Source organism: Bufo gargarizans, chromosome 1 (assembly GCF_014858855.1).
Source record: "Bufo gargarizans isolate SCDJY-AF-19 chromosome 1, ASM1485885v1, whole genome shotgun sequence".
In the NCBI taxonomy this organism is placed as follows: Eukaryota; Metazoa; Chordata; class Amphibia; order Anura; family Bufonidae; genus Bufo; species Bufo gargarizans.
This window is the reverse complement of record NC_058080.1, coordinates 193,272,434-193,290,380: the sequence shown is the minus strand read 5'-3', so window position 1 is coordinate 193,290,380 and position 17,947 is coordinate 193,272,434. Positions and strand designations below refer to the sequence as shown.

The 17,947-nt window shown below is 42.6% G+C and overlaps 1 protein-coding gene across 1 annotated transcript in view; it reads right to left on the bottom strand.

Moving 5' to 3' along the window:
* The window catches only part of RNF150 (ring finger protein 150), a 166,405-nt gene that overhangs the window by 42,866 nt on the left and 105,592 nt on the right, over positions 1–17,947 (bottom strand). Inside the window, exon 3 of the mRNA XM_044300698.1 lies at positions 12,620–12,691. Coding sequence (XP_044156633.1) covers positions 12,620–12,691 — 72 coding nt within the window. The remainder of the gene's footprint in view (positions 1–12,619; positions 12,692–17,947) is intronic.

Here is a 17,947-nt window from a genome sequence, read left to right as displayed (position 1 = left end):
ACAAATTGTGAATAAAAACTGAATGCAATGATGTGGAGATGGCAAATGTCAATATTGTATTTGTAATAGAACGTAGATGACAGATCAAACATTTAATCCGAGTAAATGTATCATTTTAAAAGAAAAAATAGGTTGATTCAAATTTTCACGGTGTCAACAAATCCCAAAAAAGTTGGGACAAGTAGCAATAAGAGGCTGGAAAAAGTAGATTTGAGCATAACGAAGAGCTGGAAGACCAATTAACACTAATTAGGTCAATTGGCAACATGATTGGGTATAAAAAGAGCTTCTCAGAGTGGCAGTGTCTCTCAGAAGCCAAGATGGGTAGAGGATCACCAATTCCCACAATGTGGCGCAGAAAGATAGTGGAGCAATATCAGAAAGGTGTTAACCAGCGAAAAATTGCAAAGACTTTGCATCTATCATCATCAACTGTGCATAACATCATCCGAAGATTCATAGAATCTGGAACAATATCTGTGCGTAAGTGTCAAGGCCGTAAAATCATACTGGATGCCCGTGATCCCCGGGCCCTTAAACGACACTGCACCACAAACAGGAATGCTACTGTAAAGGAAATCACAGAATGGGCTCAGGAATACTTCCAGAAACCATTGTCAGTGAACACAATCCACCGTGCCATCCGCCGTTGCCATCTGAAACTCTACAGTGCAAAGAAGAGGCCATTTCTAAGCAAGATCCACAAGCTCAGGCGTTTTCACTGGGCCAGGGATCATTTAAAATGGAGTGTGGCAAAATGGAAGACTGTTCTGTGGTCAGACGAGTCACGATTCGAAGTTCTTTTTGGAAATCTGGGACGCCATGTCATCCGGACCAAAGAGGACAAGGACAACCCAAGTTGTTATCAACGCTCAGTTCAGAAGTCTGCATCTCTGATGGTATGGGGTTGCATGAGTGCGTGTGGCATGGGCAGCTTGCATGTCTGGAAAGGCACCATCAATGAAGAAAAATATATTCAGGTTCTAGAACAACATATGCTCCCATCCAGACGTCATCTCTTTCAGGGAAGACCCTGCATTTTTCAACAAGATAATGCCAGACCACATTCTGCATCAATCACAACATCATGGCTGCGTAGGAGAAGGATCCGGGTACTGAAATGGCCAGTCTGCAGTTCAGATCTTTCACCTATAGAGAACATTTGGCACATCATAAAGAGGAAGGTGCAACAAAGAAGGCCCAAAACGATTGAACAGTTAGAGGCCTGTATTAGACAAGAATGGGAGAGCATTCCTATTTCTAAACTTGAGAAACTGGTCTCCTCGGTCCCCAGACGTCTGTTAAGTGTTGTAAGAAGAAGGGGAGATGCCACACAGTGGTGGAAATGGCCTTGTCCCAACTTTTTGGGGATTTGTTTCCGTGATTTATGTTCTATTCTGAATAAAATATTAGAAGTTGGCACCTCCACATCATTGCATTCAGTTTTTATTTACGATTTGTATAGTGTCCCAACTTTTTGGGAATCTGGTTTGTACAATTTTTGTGAATATCTTAAAATTAGAGTAGTGATATAGGCCGGTAAGATCCGACAAACGAGTGGTCTTTACCCGGTTTTGGGAGTACAGTTATACATGCATCGCTAAAACCGTCCGGAATACTCTTAGAGGAGATAATGTGATTAAATAATGTACATAAATGTGGTCCTATAGACATGCTCAGCAACCAATAATATTCATAGCTTACAAAGTTTAAGTGATTTAATGGTTTGAGTCCCTTCATCTTGGCTAATGGGGGAGTTCAAGGCTAAATGCACATGATCAGGATTGCGTGCGGAAAATCCGCACTGTAGGTCATGTACATTTTATTCTATGAGAATTTGATATGGATTTTGACCTGCGGTGCAGATTTTAAAATCCGCAGCATGTCAATTTATTTTATTTTTCCTGACCGGATTTTCTTCATTCACTTAGTAAAATCCGCAAGCGGAAAATCCGCACCAATTGATGCGGATTGACCGCACAGATTTGCCTGCGAACACCTGCGGATTTCAGTGCGGATGCTCCGCACATGAATCCTGAACGTGTGCATGTACCCCAAAAGTACTCTGTGTTCATCAGTTAGCTCGGGCATGTAGTCTTGGTTCATAAAAGAGGTGCCTTTGGACATATCTGCCACCACCTCATAAAGAGATGCAAAGAATTTCCCAAACTCCTCACTAATATCTTCTGGATTCGTAATGAATTACCCAAAGGAAGACTTCAGCTTGGACACCCTAATTGAAGATTTAAATGGCCAAGTAATTGAGGCTAGTAATCTGCCCCAGCAGATTAACCCACTAAAAATATCTATGTATTTGATAGTCTAAATTAGCAAGAGCTTTTTCACGGGCCAACGCATCCGCTGCTACTTTAGCAACTATATACGCTTACACGGTTTAAACTGCCGATATGCCCGAGAAAGGGCTCTTTGTGTGGAATGGCTGGATTCTAACATTATGTTCCCATTTATTGGCAATATAGGAGATGAACCAGCCACATATAATGGTTTTGGTGGAGGACTAAAAAGGGTTAATATCCTTTAAATGAGACCCATTATCTGTGTTGTATGTTTCCCAGAACCCGGTTAAAATGGATTTTAAATCCTCAGAGCGAAAGGGATAAGACAGAAAACATAACCGTTTAGAAAATGGAATTGGGTTGCGAAGGACTGTTTCAAAAACTACGGGTGCATGATCTGAGATATGAATATCTACACTGAAAAAAATATATAAAACGCAACACTTTTGGTTTTGCTCCCATTTTGCATGAGCTGAACTCAAAGATCTGAAACATTTTCTACATACACAAAAGACCCATTACTCTCAAATATTATTCACAAATCTGTCTAAATCTGTGTTAGTGAGCACTTCTCCTTTGCCGAGATAATCCATCCCACCTCACAGGTGTGGCATATCAAGGTGCTGATTAGACAGCATGAATATTGCATAGGTGTGCCTTAAACTGACCACAATAAAAGACCACTCTGAAATGTGCAGTTTGATCACCCAGCACAATGCCACAGATGTCGCAACGTTTGAGGGAGCGTGCAATTGGCATGCTGACTGCAGGAATGTCTACCAAAGCTGTTGCCTGTGCAATGAATGTTCATTTCTCTACCATAAGCCGTCTTCAAAGGCGTTTCAGAGAATTTGGCAGTACATCCATCCGGCCTCACAACCGCAGACCACACCAGCCCAGGATCTCCACATCCAGCATGTTCACCTCCATGGTTGTCTGAGATCAGCCACCCGGACAGCTGCAGCAACAATCGGTTTGCATAACCAAAGAATTTCTGCACAAACTGTCAGAAACGGGTCTCAGGGAAGCTCATCGTCCTCATTGGGGTCTAGACCTGACTGCAGTTCGTCGTCATAACCGACTTGAGTGGGCAAATGCTCACATTCAATGGCGTCTGGCATGTTGAAGAGGCGTTCTGTTTCACGGATGAGTCCCAGTTTTCACTGTTCAGGGCAGACGGCACTGTCACAGGGTAATGTGGATAACAGGTATACCAGATAGACGGCATAGGATAACAGTCTAGGCCTAGAAGCTAGTGAGGGAGAGATGGTTACCTCCTAGCAATCCCTGAGTCTCTCCCTGACTCTTGACATTATGTGCAAGCCCTGATGGTGGACGAACACATACACACGTATCTAGACCCTGCTAATACTGTAGCAAACCCTAGATTAGGGAATGGGGAATGAGACTGCTGGTACCTTCCACGGTTAAGGGGCCAGCGTCTCCCTGAGACCTAGACTGACACAAACAACACAAAGCAAAAGCGGAACTTAGCTTGGGAAGAGTGAGGAACAAGGGATCCACAAACAACCAGCAGGAACTTCAGTAGGAAATATCAACCAGCAAACAAGCCCGACCTGTGGAGAGGTGGGATCCCGCCCACAACAACAAACTGAAAGGAAACACCAAGAACCTGTCAGATAGACTTACATACAGCAAGTCTATATAATCTCCTCAGATCTCTCACAGGGCCGGTAGTGACAGGCACACAGTGTGTGTGGAGTTGTGTTGGTGAGCGGTTTGCTGACGTCAACGTTGTGGATTGACTGGCCCATGGTGGCGGTAAGGTTATGGTATGGGCAGGCGTATGTTATGGACAACGAACATAGGTGTATTTTATTGATGGCATTTTGAATGCACAAAGATACCGTGATGAGATCCTAAGGCCCATTGTTGTGCCATTCATCCACGACCATCACCTCATGTTGCAGCATGATAATGCACGGGCCCATATTGCAAGGCTCTGTACACAATTCCTGGAAGCTGAAAACATCCCAGTTCTTGCACGGCCAGCATACTCACCGGACATCTCACCCATTGAGCATGTTTGGGATGCTCTGGATCGACAGCGTGTTCCAGTTCCTGCCAATATTCTGCAACTTCGCACAGCTATTGAATTTGAGTGTTGAGTGGACCAACATTTCACAGGCCATAATCAACAACATGATCAACTCTATGCGGAAGAGATGTGTTGCACTGCGTGAGGCAAATGGTGGCCACACCAGATACTGACTGCCCCCCCAGTAAGGCAAAACGGTGCATATTTCAGAGTGGCCTTTTATTGTGCACACCTGTTCAATATTCCTGCTGTCTGATCAGCACCTTGATATGCCACACCTGTGAGGTGGGGTGGATCATCTCGGCAAAGGAGAAGTGCTCACTAACACAGATTTAGACAGATTTGTGAACAATATTTGAGAGTAATTGGTCTTTTGTGTATGTAGAAAATGTTTCAGATCTTTGAGTTCAGCTCATGCAAAATGAGAGCAAAACCGAAAGCGTTGCGTTTATATTTTTGTTCAGTGTAGTATCCCAGAGTAGGACAAAAAGGGTAATAAAGAAGGCGATGTCAACCAATAATCAATCCAAAGGTGTAAACTATGGGCATGTAAATAACATGTACAGTTGTGAATAACCAGATGGTGCTATGTCCACTGATCTATAAGATCCAGATGATCCATAAATCTGGATCCATAAGCTATACTGAATTAGATTACGACTACATGGAGCGCTCAGAAGCTGGGGACCCGACCTGTCTAACAGCAAATCATAAAGCTCTCTAAAATCTCTTCCCATTACAATATTGGAAACCTTCAAACTAGAAATAGCTTAAAAAAAAAGAGGTAAAAAAAAGTTAAGAATCGACACATTAGGTGCATAGACATTAATTAAACAAAGGGCAGTACCCTCAATAATGGCTTTAATCATGAGGTACATGCTCACTGGGTCTTCTAAGACTACAATAATATTATGCTGGACTTGTAAACTGAATAGGACAGCAACTCCTCTGGCCTTTTGAGAAAAAGAAGCCTTGATGCACATCAAACTTTTTACTATGGAAAAGAGGGTGTTGTGTTTAACCCAACGTGTCTCTTGCAAAAGACTAACATGTGGGTTTAAGTCAAAATTTGTCTATATCTTATCGGAGAGTTCAACCCATTAACAATCCATGTACACCACTTCAGGGCGGATATCATGGATGTACTCGTACACTCGGAAGTAGGCATTTACCAATGCCTATTTGGGGTGAAAGAAAGACATGGACATCAGCTGTAATAGGGACCTCAACCCATCTCAGTGAGTAGGTATTGTTCCCAAACAATCAATAGCTCCCTCAGTAAGATACACACAGAGATCCCTCTCCCCAATAAATAGCAACAAATACCCTCTAAATGAACAACATAAGGGTAGTACTATTGCAGAAACAGTATTAAACAAAAAAGAATTTGTAAAACTCATAAGTAAAACGAACTGAAGCTCAATATATGAGTTAGTGATAACACAGTTCTAGCAGAAGAAGCTTGACCAACAGGGCAAATGTGATCCAGGGGGCTGTTGAACATCCAGGTCTTGCTATCCAAAGTGAAGTGTAATTTAGATGCGTATTGAAGACTGAATTGAATGTTTCTGTCTAACAAGACTCTGCAGACTGGGTTCAAGGCTCTGCGTTTTGCAGCAACTGTGGCGGAAAAGTCCTGGAACAGAAATTACTAAGGCCCATATTACACCAACAGATTTATCTAAATAATATCTGCCCAATCAGACCAATAGTTGGTGTGTATAACAAAAGATCTGTGTGTGTAATAGGCCATCTGACCAATGATTGGTTAGTAAATCTGTCAGATAATCTTTCTGTGTAATACAGGCCTTAGAGTTCTCATAGAGAAGGAGTGAAGATTGTCGAAAAAGTAGCCATGATCTTCAGCTTAGGTGTATCTTGAAAATGGAGCACTCTGAAGATAACTGGACTAGGCCTGGCTATCTCATCTCCACGACTTGCGTCTATCCTGTGTGCCCGTTCCACTTAAATTTTACCCGAAGAGTCCAAGATTACCCGATGTCAGAGATTCTTCGGTCTGCATCAGTTAGTCTAGTCCCATGATCAGTGACTTGCGAGACTAAGATTTATGGTTGGAATTAGAAGATCTGAGATGGCTTCAGCGGTGGCCTGTGAGTTATCTATGTCAGTGTCAAGATTCTCTCTTGATGGGGATGGCAAGTTTTGGCTGTGGATTTGAGTATGGTTCGCTTTGTTAGAAGCTGAAGGGTTGTCTTTACCCACAAATTTATCTGTGGTAGTAGATGGCATATATTGAAAAAAACGGATATGCTTCGCTGTACAAAGTAGCGCTATCACAAAAAATTTAGATTTACATTATTATATATACAAATAATCAGTCTTAATGACTTGCACACCAAGAATCATTAAAATTGTAAAGGTAGAGGATCTGACAGTGGTGAGAGGTCTCAGAACAGAGAAGCAGACGACAGAGGAGCAGTACCACGTGGTTTACCTGTAAGGTACAGGGGGTGAAGAAGGGTGGCAATCAGTTGGTGGCCTAATATCCCCACTCACACAGTAGCGAATGCACCCATAGCTGGGGTTCAAAGGCGCCTCAGTTCCGATATGTGCAGGGAAAGACGAAGACACATTGTGCAGGTCATACCACGTGGCAATGGTGGAGCTGGCCTGCTGTTGCTCTCAGTGCCGCAAGACAGACGATCTGCCAAGGAGATTGAAGAGCTGGTCCACTTCTTATCTTGCTGCTGCAGGTCCCTCCTCACTACTTCAAGTCAGATACCTCTCAGTCCCAATGTGTGCACAGAGAGGTGAAGGCTCTGTGTAGAACGTGCAATGTGGCAATGGTGGAGCTGGCCCACTGCTGCTCTGAGTGCTGCAAGGCTGTTGGGACTACCAAAGAAGGCGAAGAGCCGGTCCGATGAACTCCGCCACAGCAGCAGCAGGGGGGCGGGAGGTCTAGTAAGATGAGCTTAAAGGCGTTGTCTCATCATGGACAATGGGGGCATATTGCTAGGATATGCCGCCATTGTCTTACTAGGTGTGGGTCTCACCGCTGGGACCTGCACCTATTTTGAGAACGGAGCCCCGCAATGAGGTGGCTGGAGGACTTCAGTCCGGCCACCACCAAGCCGACTCCCCATAGAAGTGAATAGGAGTGTACCGAGCATGCGCGTACCCCGCTCCCATTCATTTCTATGGGGCCGACGAAAATATTTTCGCCGGCCCCATAGAAAATGAATGGAGGGTGGCTGCGCATGCGCAGTGCACCCATCTTCACTTGCGGGGCTCCATTCTCAATATAGCAATATGCCCCCATTGTCCATGATGAGACAACCCCCTTTAATCAATTTTTTTTACATGACCATGATATCATTCAGATCATTTAACAATCCAGCCTCTGCCAGGTCTCCATAATACCAGATTAACGGAATCTTACTGCATTACTTCACGACAAGGCTGATTTGTCACTCAGGGTGCCAATCCCTGTGAAAGTTGTAATAGGGACTATACAGTATAATTTGTCTCTAGTTGTTAATAAATTATTACTGAGAATGAGAATTGTGTTTTTCGGCCTATTTCTGGGTATACAGGTGAAACTCGAAAAATTAGAATATCACGCAAAGTTCATTTATTTCAGTAATGCAACTTAAAAGGTGAAACTAACATATGAGAGACTCATTACAGGCAAAGTGAGATATTTCAAGACTTTATTTGTTATAATTTGGATGATTATGGCTTACAGCTTATGAAACCCCAAAGTCACAATTTTGAGGTACCCTTTGCTCAGGGGGTATGGATTAATTAGCTGACTAGAGTGTGACACTTTGAGCCTAGAATATTGAACCTTTTCACAAAATTCTAATTTTAAGTTGCATTACTGAAATAAATGAACTTTTGCACGATATTCTCATTTTTCAAGTTTCACCTGTATATCATACATTGGTGACTTTACTCTTGCTTTAGAGTACATTCACAGTGGAAAACAGCCGTCACAGAACCACTGCTGTCAATGAGGCTATTCACATGTCCGTCTTTTTAATGGTCAGCGAATAGCGACCATCAAAAAATAAGAGATGTCCTATGTTGGCCGTTCTGATGACCAGGCAGACCCCATTGAGATCAACGAGCCCATTTTTTAACGGAACATTTTTTGTATACTAGCTAGTAACACATATCCTCTTTTTCTAATCAGTTTTTATTTTCTGATTGTAGGTTTTCTCCCCCCTGAAAATAATGATGGGGTCATCCTTTCTGAGCTGTTCTTAACAGCATTTAGAAGGCTTTAAGATAATTGCTTTATGGGAGCCCGATGGTCCACAAACACTGTTCTGAAGTGGACCGCACTGACCTCTAAGGGAGAGATTTCTAGGCATGCTGTGTGACCTGTGCAGAGCTCAGGAGGGAGTAGGTACTGTACTATTGTGAATGGTGGATCCTGTGTTATCTGTCATTCTAATCCTGCGCGTATTGATGTCACCTCTGTGTACAGATAAGCAGGTAACTGCAGTAAAGTGATCTGTACAGACCAAGAAGTGACGCCTATTATTAGACTTAGTGGCCAGTGCAAAAACTGCAGGATTTTATGTTTTTTGTTTGTTTGTTTTTTAAATATAGTGACAGGGAAAATTAAAAATAACATCACCACTTTCTGGTTACTGTTGACCAATGTGTTTGTGAGATATTTATATGGAATTTTCTAATTTAGTCTTTCTTGAAATTCTGCTCCATTTACCATATTTTATAAGCTATGTCCCTTTGTTCACACAGTCTTTTGTGCTGTCCACACAGAGGTCCTGTCCATAAGATGGCCACTGATGGAGGGTCTTGTGACCAGGAAAATCTCCATTCAAACACACTGCTGTTTGAATGGAGGAGACATCCAAGGAGGTGATTTTCCTGGTCACATGACCCTCCATCAGTGGCCATCTTATGGACAGGACCTCCGTGTGGACAGCACAATAGACTGTGTAAACAATGGGGCATACCTTATAAAATATAGAAAATGGAGAAGAATTTCAACAAAGGCTATATTACTAAATGCCATATAGTCATCTTACAAAAAACATTAGTCAAAACACAGAACAGGGACAAATCTTCCAAGATATCTTATATCTTTGGATGATTGTGGGTCACAATCATTGATGGAAATCACTGAGCCCAAGTATGTGTTCCTGATCTTACAATTATTATATTTTGTAATCACTTTGTGGTGGGATATTGTAGGATGCTTTGTTCAAAAGAAAAAAAAAACATCTTACTAAATTAAAGACAGGCACATGACCTTTTTTACTTTTTCTTCTAAAGGCTAAAGTCTATGGGTGCATGGTCATATGGTCATATACTGATGTCCATGTGTACGGAACCTCCAGATCTGGTGCGTCTTTAGCCAGAAAATAATAATTTCTATTAAAAACTTAGTTCATTATGATACATGTGCAATTTATGGGACAAACGCTTTTAAGGATAAAGAGGGACAGAGAAAATGTTAATATCAAAGAGGTTGTCTGAGAAGTTTTTTTTTCCTTTAATTTGCAGGGAGTGTTAAAATGCTAAAAAAAAATACTTCCCTTCCTGAACCCCCTACATTCCAGTGCTGTCCTCCATGCTGGGCTTTGTTGTTCTGACTGTAGGCATGACATGCTGGATAGTGCACATGGCCGCTGCCGCCTATCACTGGCCTTAGTGGTCTCTTGCCACTAAACGGCTGCAGTGATCTAGTGCACTATACAGTAGGGTTGCATCGAGTATCGAAATTGTGCCAGTATCGATTCGGTACCGGGATTTGCGTTATTGCGATACTAGTATCTCCTCTTATAAGAGAACATGGCCTGTGCCACACTCTGCCCGCGCTATGTTCTCTCCGGCCAGACAGTGGAGAAGGAGACACACTCCCTCCTATGACGCGGCCGCCACTTAAACCAGTGAAAAGAGCGGGGCGCTGAAGCTGCCCGCACCACTGCCACCAATGGAATTAAAGCAGGAGGAGGGACAGGCGAAGGGAATAAACTGCTGCACCGTCTGAGCTAGTGAGCTCGGCGAACAGCGGCAGCAGCAGCCTCCTCCTGAGTGTCTGGTCCCCAGCCCCGGAGTCAGTGTGCATTGGTGCATTGAGCATAGCAGGTACCCCACCCCCACACAGTGCAAGAGTGAGTAGCCTGCCTCAAAATAAAGGCAGTCAAAAAACATATGCATCAGGCAGCCAGTAAGATTGGGGTTAATGTGACTAAGTAACCCCAATCTTGCCACTGTCATGTTTTAAACATGACGGGGGCGGGGGTCATTTATTTTTTAATGACAGGCTGGGCACATGCTTTTGGACTGGACCCCATGTGCCTCACATTAATACTAAGTGACCCACAAAGTCCCATCTCACATAATGGGCAACATGGGGTTATTATGAGTTACAGAATATAGGCCACTTATTAATATGAGGCACATGGATTGGAAGCCAAAATTCATAAGACTGTGTAGCTCATGCACTAACCCCATGTTGCCCATTAGGCAAGGATATGGATACTTGATAGGGTTATTTTGAGGCACATGGGGGTTATCACTAGGAACGGTCGGACCTGTGCCTCACATTAACCCCATCTTGTATCACTTTGGCAGCTTCCGATCTGAGCCATGGCATCCAGGAGGCTACTGAATGCCCTGGCTGCCATGGTAAGCTCCCTGCTGCTGTGTGCACTATGCACAGAGCAGCAGGGACAGTGTGAGGTCCTATTTACCCTGATAGAGCTCTAACAGGGTAAATGTGATAAGGGTTCTAGCCCCTAAGGGGGCTAATAGTTATTAAATAAAAAGTAAAAAATAAATAAAAAATTTAAACAAAACACCAAAATATTAAAAGTTTAAATTACCCCCTTTCCCAATTTTACATATAAAATATATAAACAATAAAAAAAATATTAGGTATTGCCACGCCCCAAAAAGTCCAAACTATTAAAATATTAAAAAATATCTCTTATGTGGTGAACGCGGTAACAGAAAAAAATAAAAACAGAGCAATTCGACATTTTTTAGTCACCTTGTCCCCCCACAAAATAGGATTGGACTGTTCTATTATGGGCCAAATGTTCCATAAAATGCGAAATGCACACGGCTTGTTTGGTGCGGTTTTTTTCCCCCACATGGTATCGAGTATCGCAATACTTTTTTATGGTATCGAAATTGAATAAAAATGTTGGTATTGTGACAACCCTACTATACAGCATGTCATCCCTGCGGATAAACCATTACTTCATGGCTGCAGTGGTGCTGGAATGGAGGGGGTCCAGGATGGTAAGTATAAGGCGGGGTTCACCAGTAGTGAAGCCTACTCAGAGATAAGGTATAATGGAAAGATCTGCGTCTGTTCTGTGTTTCTGACCCGCACCTGGTTTTGGCTCCAAAATAACTGATGGAAATAACTGAAGTGTGAACTCAGCCTAAAACGTATATGTATAATAATAAACTTTGTAACTTGTTCTCTGAGTTAATGGAAAATTTGTCCCATGACAGTAAAAAAATAATTATGATCACTGAGCAGTCATGTGCCATATACCTCTATGTCACTGCTGCAGCCTTGTGCGCTCCCATTCATTTCTATGGGAATAGCCAAACCAGTGCTCGGCTATTTTCGGCAGCCCTATAGAAATAAACAGAGGGCGGCCGCGCATGCGGCCGCCTTGACTTTGAAGGATCTGTTTACGAGATAGGTGCGGGTCCCAGAAGTGGGACCCGTACCTATCAGACAATGGGGTCATATCCTAGCAGTTTCCCCCCATTGTATGAGCTGATGAAGCTGGACGGGCCGATACGCGTCCTCAATATGTATCTGCATTGATGTAATAAAGAAAGAGATGTTTTGAAGACAAAGAGCGTCCGCTGGGATTTTTTGCTACATTGTCTGAAATGACACAGCCTCTTTAATGGGGCCAGAAGGAGACATTCAACGCCAGAATGCAGAGAGATCCGGCAAGCGTTTCCCTGCTGGAATCCCTAGTGCTAGTGTGAAACTGTCATGTTGGCTGGAAGAAATCTTGATGCAACTTAAAGGGGTTGTCCACTCCTTTTACATGGATAGCCTATCCTCAGAAAAGAACATCAGTAGGCCTGACAACGTCTGGGGAACAGCGCTGCAGTAACCACTCTGTCCACTACACAATGGACACCAAAGCTACTCTGGGTGTAGGGTGTTAGACCCCTCCAAACACATATTGATGGTCTATGCTGAGGATAGACCATTTATATAAAAGGGGTGTACAACCCCTTTAATTATTAGTGTAGCTATATTAATAAGAGTAAAAAATATTATTACCTTATCTCCTTTTTTGATGGTTCTGACTTGCATTTTGCTGATGGCTTTTTTCGCAGCATCCCCAAGCCGCCTCTGAAAAAAAAAAAAAAAAACACATATGTACAAGGTTGTATTGATACTTCTGATAAGAAACATAATGTAGTACACCATCCAAATCTTGTACAAGGGAAAATCAGAAGGAACTCGTGTCTGATGCAACACCCACTATCTCACCATTTCCTTCATTTTTGCAGGTGACCTCTGCTAAGACAGTAACTGGATGCAAGTGAAATGGACAAACCTAATGACTTAAGTTGACAGTTCAATGACACATTATGTGAGCTGTGTTAATGCTATGTAATCCCGTACACCTTATGTTATATATACACATATATACACACACACTAGGTCTGACAATAATGTTCACATAATCATCATGGTAAAAGTGATCCATAGCTCATTGTTGAATTTGTGGCTGCCTTCAAAGTAGTCCCCTTGGGTAGCTGCGCCCTGGTACCATAAAAACGCCTTCCTTTTAATATTTTCGTAATCTTTGGGAACATAAAGTCATTGGGGGTTCGATCTGGTGCATAGGGAGAAGGTTCCAAAACAGTTATTAGTTTACTAGCTAAAAACCTCCCTCACCGATAGTGCCATGTGAGCAGATGCGTTGTCTTGGTGCAATGGCCACCAGTTTGGTTCAGATTGTTTCCGTCTTACTTTTTTACGCAGGCTTTTTAGCACTTCCAAATAGTGCACTTGGTTGACCATCTGTCCAGCTGGTACAAATTCATAGCGAACAATCCCTCTGATGTCTAAGAAAGATACCCACATTGTTTTGACTTTTGATTTGAACTGGAGGAACTTTTGGGGTCAGGGAGAATCAGGAGGAGTCTTTCATTGTGCACTTTGCTTCTTTGTTTCAGGGTCTTATTGGTAGACCCATGTTTCATCACCTGTAATGAAATGGCCCAAAATGTCATCTTGCCTCTTCAAAAGGTCTTGGTCGATTTCAACACTCCTTTTCATTGTGTTCATTGGAGAACATTTTTACACACACCTTCCTCGTGCCAAGATTTTCAGTTATTGTCCTTGCTGTTTCTCGGTCGATGTTCACTTGCTCTGCTACGCTCTTGACAGTCACCAGTCGATTTTCACACACAGTTTCCTAATGTTTTCCGTCAGTTCTGCTTGTAATTGGCCATCCTGATCTCGCTTCACTTTCTATGCCCTTAATCCACTTAATGTTCCCTTAATGTTAAATCCATTTGTAAACTGCTGTTTTCTTCAAACCTTGCAACAAGGTCTCTCTGATCTCTTTTCCACTCTTTCCAAGTTAAACAAGAAATGTTACCACTGCTGCTCTAATTCAGGCTCTGATATTCTTGCGACGGGATACAGAAACACGCAGAGACATTACTAGTTGCCAATCAGAATGAGATTGTTGTGGGTCTGAAAAAACACAGCTGTAAAACGCTGATATGATAAGGTTATGAAACCATACTTGAGTTTCTGTACAGTGCTGCCCCGGCTGACAAGCCCGCGGTGGGGAGTTCACAAACTTTATTGTCAGACCATATATATATATATATATATATATATATATACACACACACACACACATTACTGGCATTTCTATACATATTAGTATGAACATTTGTAAAGTATGCTTTTAGGATTGTTTGTTCAGTTTGCTTTTGCATGCTTACACTGGATGATGTGCTGCCATTAAACAAGCGTTTTAATGCCAAACTAGCATTTTCTCTTTTTTCAGGCGACTGGTAGCATGTTACAGCAGGTAACGACGATCAGGTGTTCATACTAAGGACACATTCACACGTCAGTGAATCACAGACATATGCAGTCCATGTTCTCCACAGACAGCACATGTGCCCATTGACTTTAATGTGTCTATTCACACATCATTCGTTTTGCATGGACTGTGGTGACACCACTGAAACATGCCCTATTTTGATTGAGATTACGGATCCCTCACACACATTACAGTCTAAGAGTGATTTTCATAGACCATTGGTAGGAGATCATCTGGCAACTAATTTTCATCCTGGCAGTGTAAATGGAATATATATGACACACGTAGGGCAAAAAACAGACACACAGACTAAACACGGATTCTTTACAGACATACTACTGACCATCCGGCCACAGATGTCATCACGGACAAGGACGTGTTAAAGAGCCCTAAGGCTGTAACCTGGCTCCTGAACCCATTTTATTCCTAACTGGCCTGAATATATATAAATAGCCCCACCAATGTCTCCATGTCACCAGGGAAGGTTAGGGACAGGTACTTCTACTACAGCTGTCAAGATGGATCCATATCTGGGTCAACTAACCGCAAGCCAAAACCCAGCCAACTTCAGGTGAGAGAAACTCACTGGATGTTGGTAATCCCATGCTCTCCTGATGGTTTGTGTTCCTCCAGTAGATTCTACTTTCACACGCGCAGCGTGCAGCAGTTTTTCTCTGACAGATTCTCACCACATTTGCCGACCAGCGGCTGGATCTCTGCCGGGCCTCATTATAGTGAATGGGGTACGGAGGGAAGGCGGTAGTATCCAGCAATGCTGGATCTGGAGAACTCTGACAGGCTGTTCTCTACTGGGACATTTTGCAGGAGTTATCTGCCACAGATGCAAAACTAGCCAGCGATAATACATCTGCCTGTGTTATATGAAATATGATAGTAAAAAGGGTGAATAATACATTTAACATGGAAAATGCAGAATCATCATCAAGAATACATGCATTTATTTCCCACTGAAGAGAAATGGATCCAACATTGTAGATCAGGGATGCCCAACCTGTGGCCCTCCAGCTGTTGCAAAACTACAACTCCCAACATACCTTATATCTGTAGGCTGTTCGGGCATGCTGGGAGTTGCAGTTTTGCAACAGCTGAAGTGCCGTAGGTTGGGCATCCCTGTTATAGATCATAGTGAAAATCACAGCCTCTCTCTACAAATCATATGTCCACTTTCCTTCTGAAATCACGAGTCTGTACAAGGAAGAGAGACAATGGCACAGTTGAAGGAGACATTACTACTGGTACAAGCCTAGAATTCATATGAAAGGGAACAGTATAAGTCCTACTGTAAATGTCTGCAACCGGGCAAACACAATGCGATATCCAGTCACGTGTTTCAGCGCTTTATCTCTTCAGGACAGGAAACGTGAGGTGTTCTTTACCTCCAGATACAATGAGGTTTACAATTAGGGAAGACCACAGAGTGTTCCACATAATGAGAAACCAGAAGAATAGCCAGTCCATTATGTGCAATGGCCTTAGAATAATGGCAAACAGCAGGCCTCTTCCTCATCTGTAGACATATTTCTAAAACAGCCAATGCATTAAGGTGCTAAAAGACAAGACTGGGAACATTGTGTTCAGATGTTGGATCTTTCCAGTGGTGACGCAAAGTAATCAAGACAGTCTTATTAATAGTCCTCAGCATGAAAACCCTTCAAGAATAAGACCAGGCAAAAAGCCCAAAGGTTGCTCTTGTTCATGCATGATGCATTTAAAAACATTTTTTATTTCCTGATGGTAGATTTTTTATTCTATTTTCTGTACAGTATTTAAAGGGCCAGCCATCTTGCCTAAGCTACTGAGATATTCAGCATTCAGAGATATTTCTTCCTTACAACACCCATATGGACCATAGGAACCTGTAGATGAGTCATTGGCTTCTATTCTAGGCATGTGATATGTGAAGTGGTCATTGTGGAGAGAGGGTGAGGAGGTGAGCTGTGACATTACCTAAAAGTTATGGTGGTTTCTGTGTTATTTACAGTGCTTCCCATAATTATTCATACCCCTGGCAAATTTTGACTTAAAAGTTACTTTTATTGAACCAGCAAGTAATTTTTTGACGGGAAATGACATAGGTGTCTCCCAAAAGATAATAAGACGATGTACAAGAGGCATTATTGTGGAAAAAAAAACATTTTCTCAGCTTTTCAAGATGTTCCGCACTGTGGAAAATCTCAGAGGACGTGGTCGGAAGCCAAAAGTGACACCTGTGCTGGCCAGGAGGATAGTTAGAGAGGTGAAAAGAATCCATGGATCACCACCAAGGCCATCCTGGTGAATCGGGGCTCTGCTGGTGGCAATGTCTCAAGGCAGACAATCCAACGGACACTGCACACTGCTGGGTTCCACGGATGCAGACCAAGGAGGATGCCACTTCTCCAGATAAGGCACACAAAAGCTCGGTTGGCCTTTGCAAAAGCTCATCTGGACAAAGAAGAATACTTCTGGTCTTCTGTGTTATGGTCAGATGAAACAAAAATTGAATTGTTTGGTCACAATGATGTTTCCTTCATTTGGTGTAAAAAAGGAGAAGCCTTCAACCCAAAGAACACCATCCCCACTGTCAAACATGGTGGTGGGAACCTAATGCTTTGGAGGTGTTTTTCAGCCAACAGACCAGGGAACCTAATAACAGTAAACGGCACCATGAAAAAAGAGCAATACATGAAGATTCTCAATGACAACATCAGGCAGTCTGCAGAGAAACTTGGCCTTGGGCATCAGCATAACAATGACCCAAAACACACAGCAAAAGTGGTGAAGAAATGGTTAGCAGACAACAACATTAATGTTTTGGAGTCCAGACTTGAATCCAATTGAGAATCTGTGGAGGGAGCTAAAGATCAGGGTGATGGCAAGAAGACCCTCCAACCTGAAAGATGTGGAGATCATTGCTAAAGAAGAATGGACAAAAATACCTGTGGAGACATGCAAAAAGCTGGTCTGCAATTATAGGAAGTGTTTGATTGCTGTAATAGCCAATAAAGGCTTTTCTATTGATTAGGCCTCATGCACACGGACGTTTTTTTTTGTGGTCCGCAAAAACGGTTTCCGTTGTTCCGTGTTTGTTTTTTCTTCCGTGGGTCTTCCTTGATTTTTGGAGGATCCACAGACATGAAAAATGAAAAAAAAAATCTAAGTCAAGTTTGCCTTTGAAATCATAGGAAAAAACGGACACGGATCACGGACGCGGATGACAATCTTGTGTGCAGCCGTGATTTTTCACGGACCCATTGACTTAAATGGGTCCGTGAACCGTTGTCCGTGAAAAAAATAGGACAGGTCCTATTTTTTTCACGAACTGGAAACACGGATCACGGACGCGGATGCCAAACGGAGCATTTTCCGATTTTTCCACAGGACCCATTGAAAGTCAAACGGTCGTGTGCATGAGGCCTTATTGAGAAGGGTATGAATAATTTTGGACTGGACACTTTTTGCTCAAATGTAAATAAAAGCTGAGAAATGATTTTTTTCCCACAATAATGATTCTTGTACATCGTCTTATTATCTTT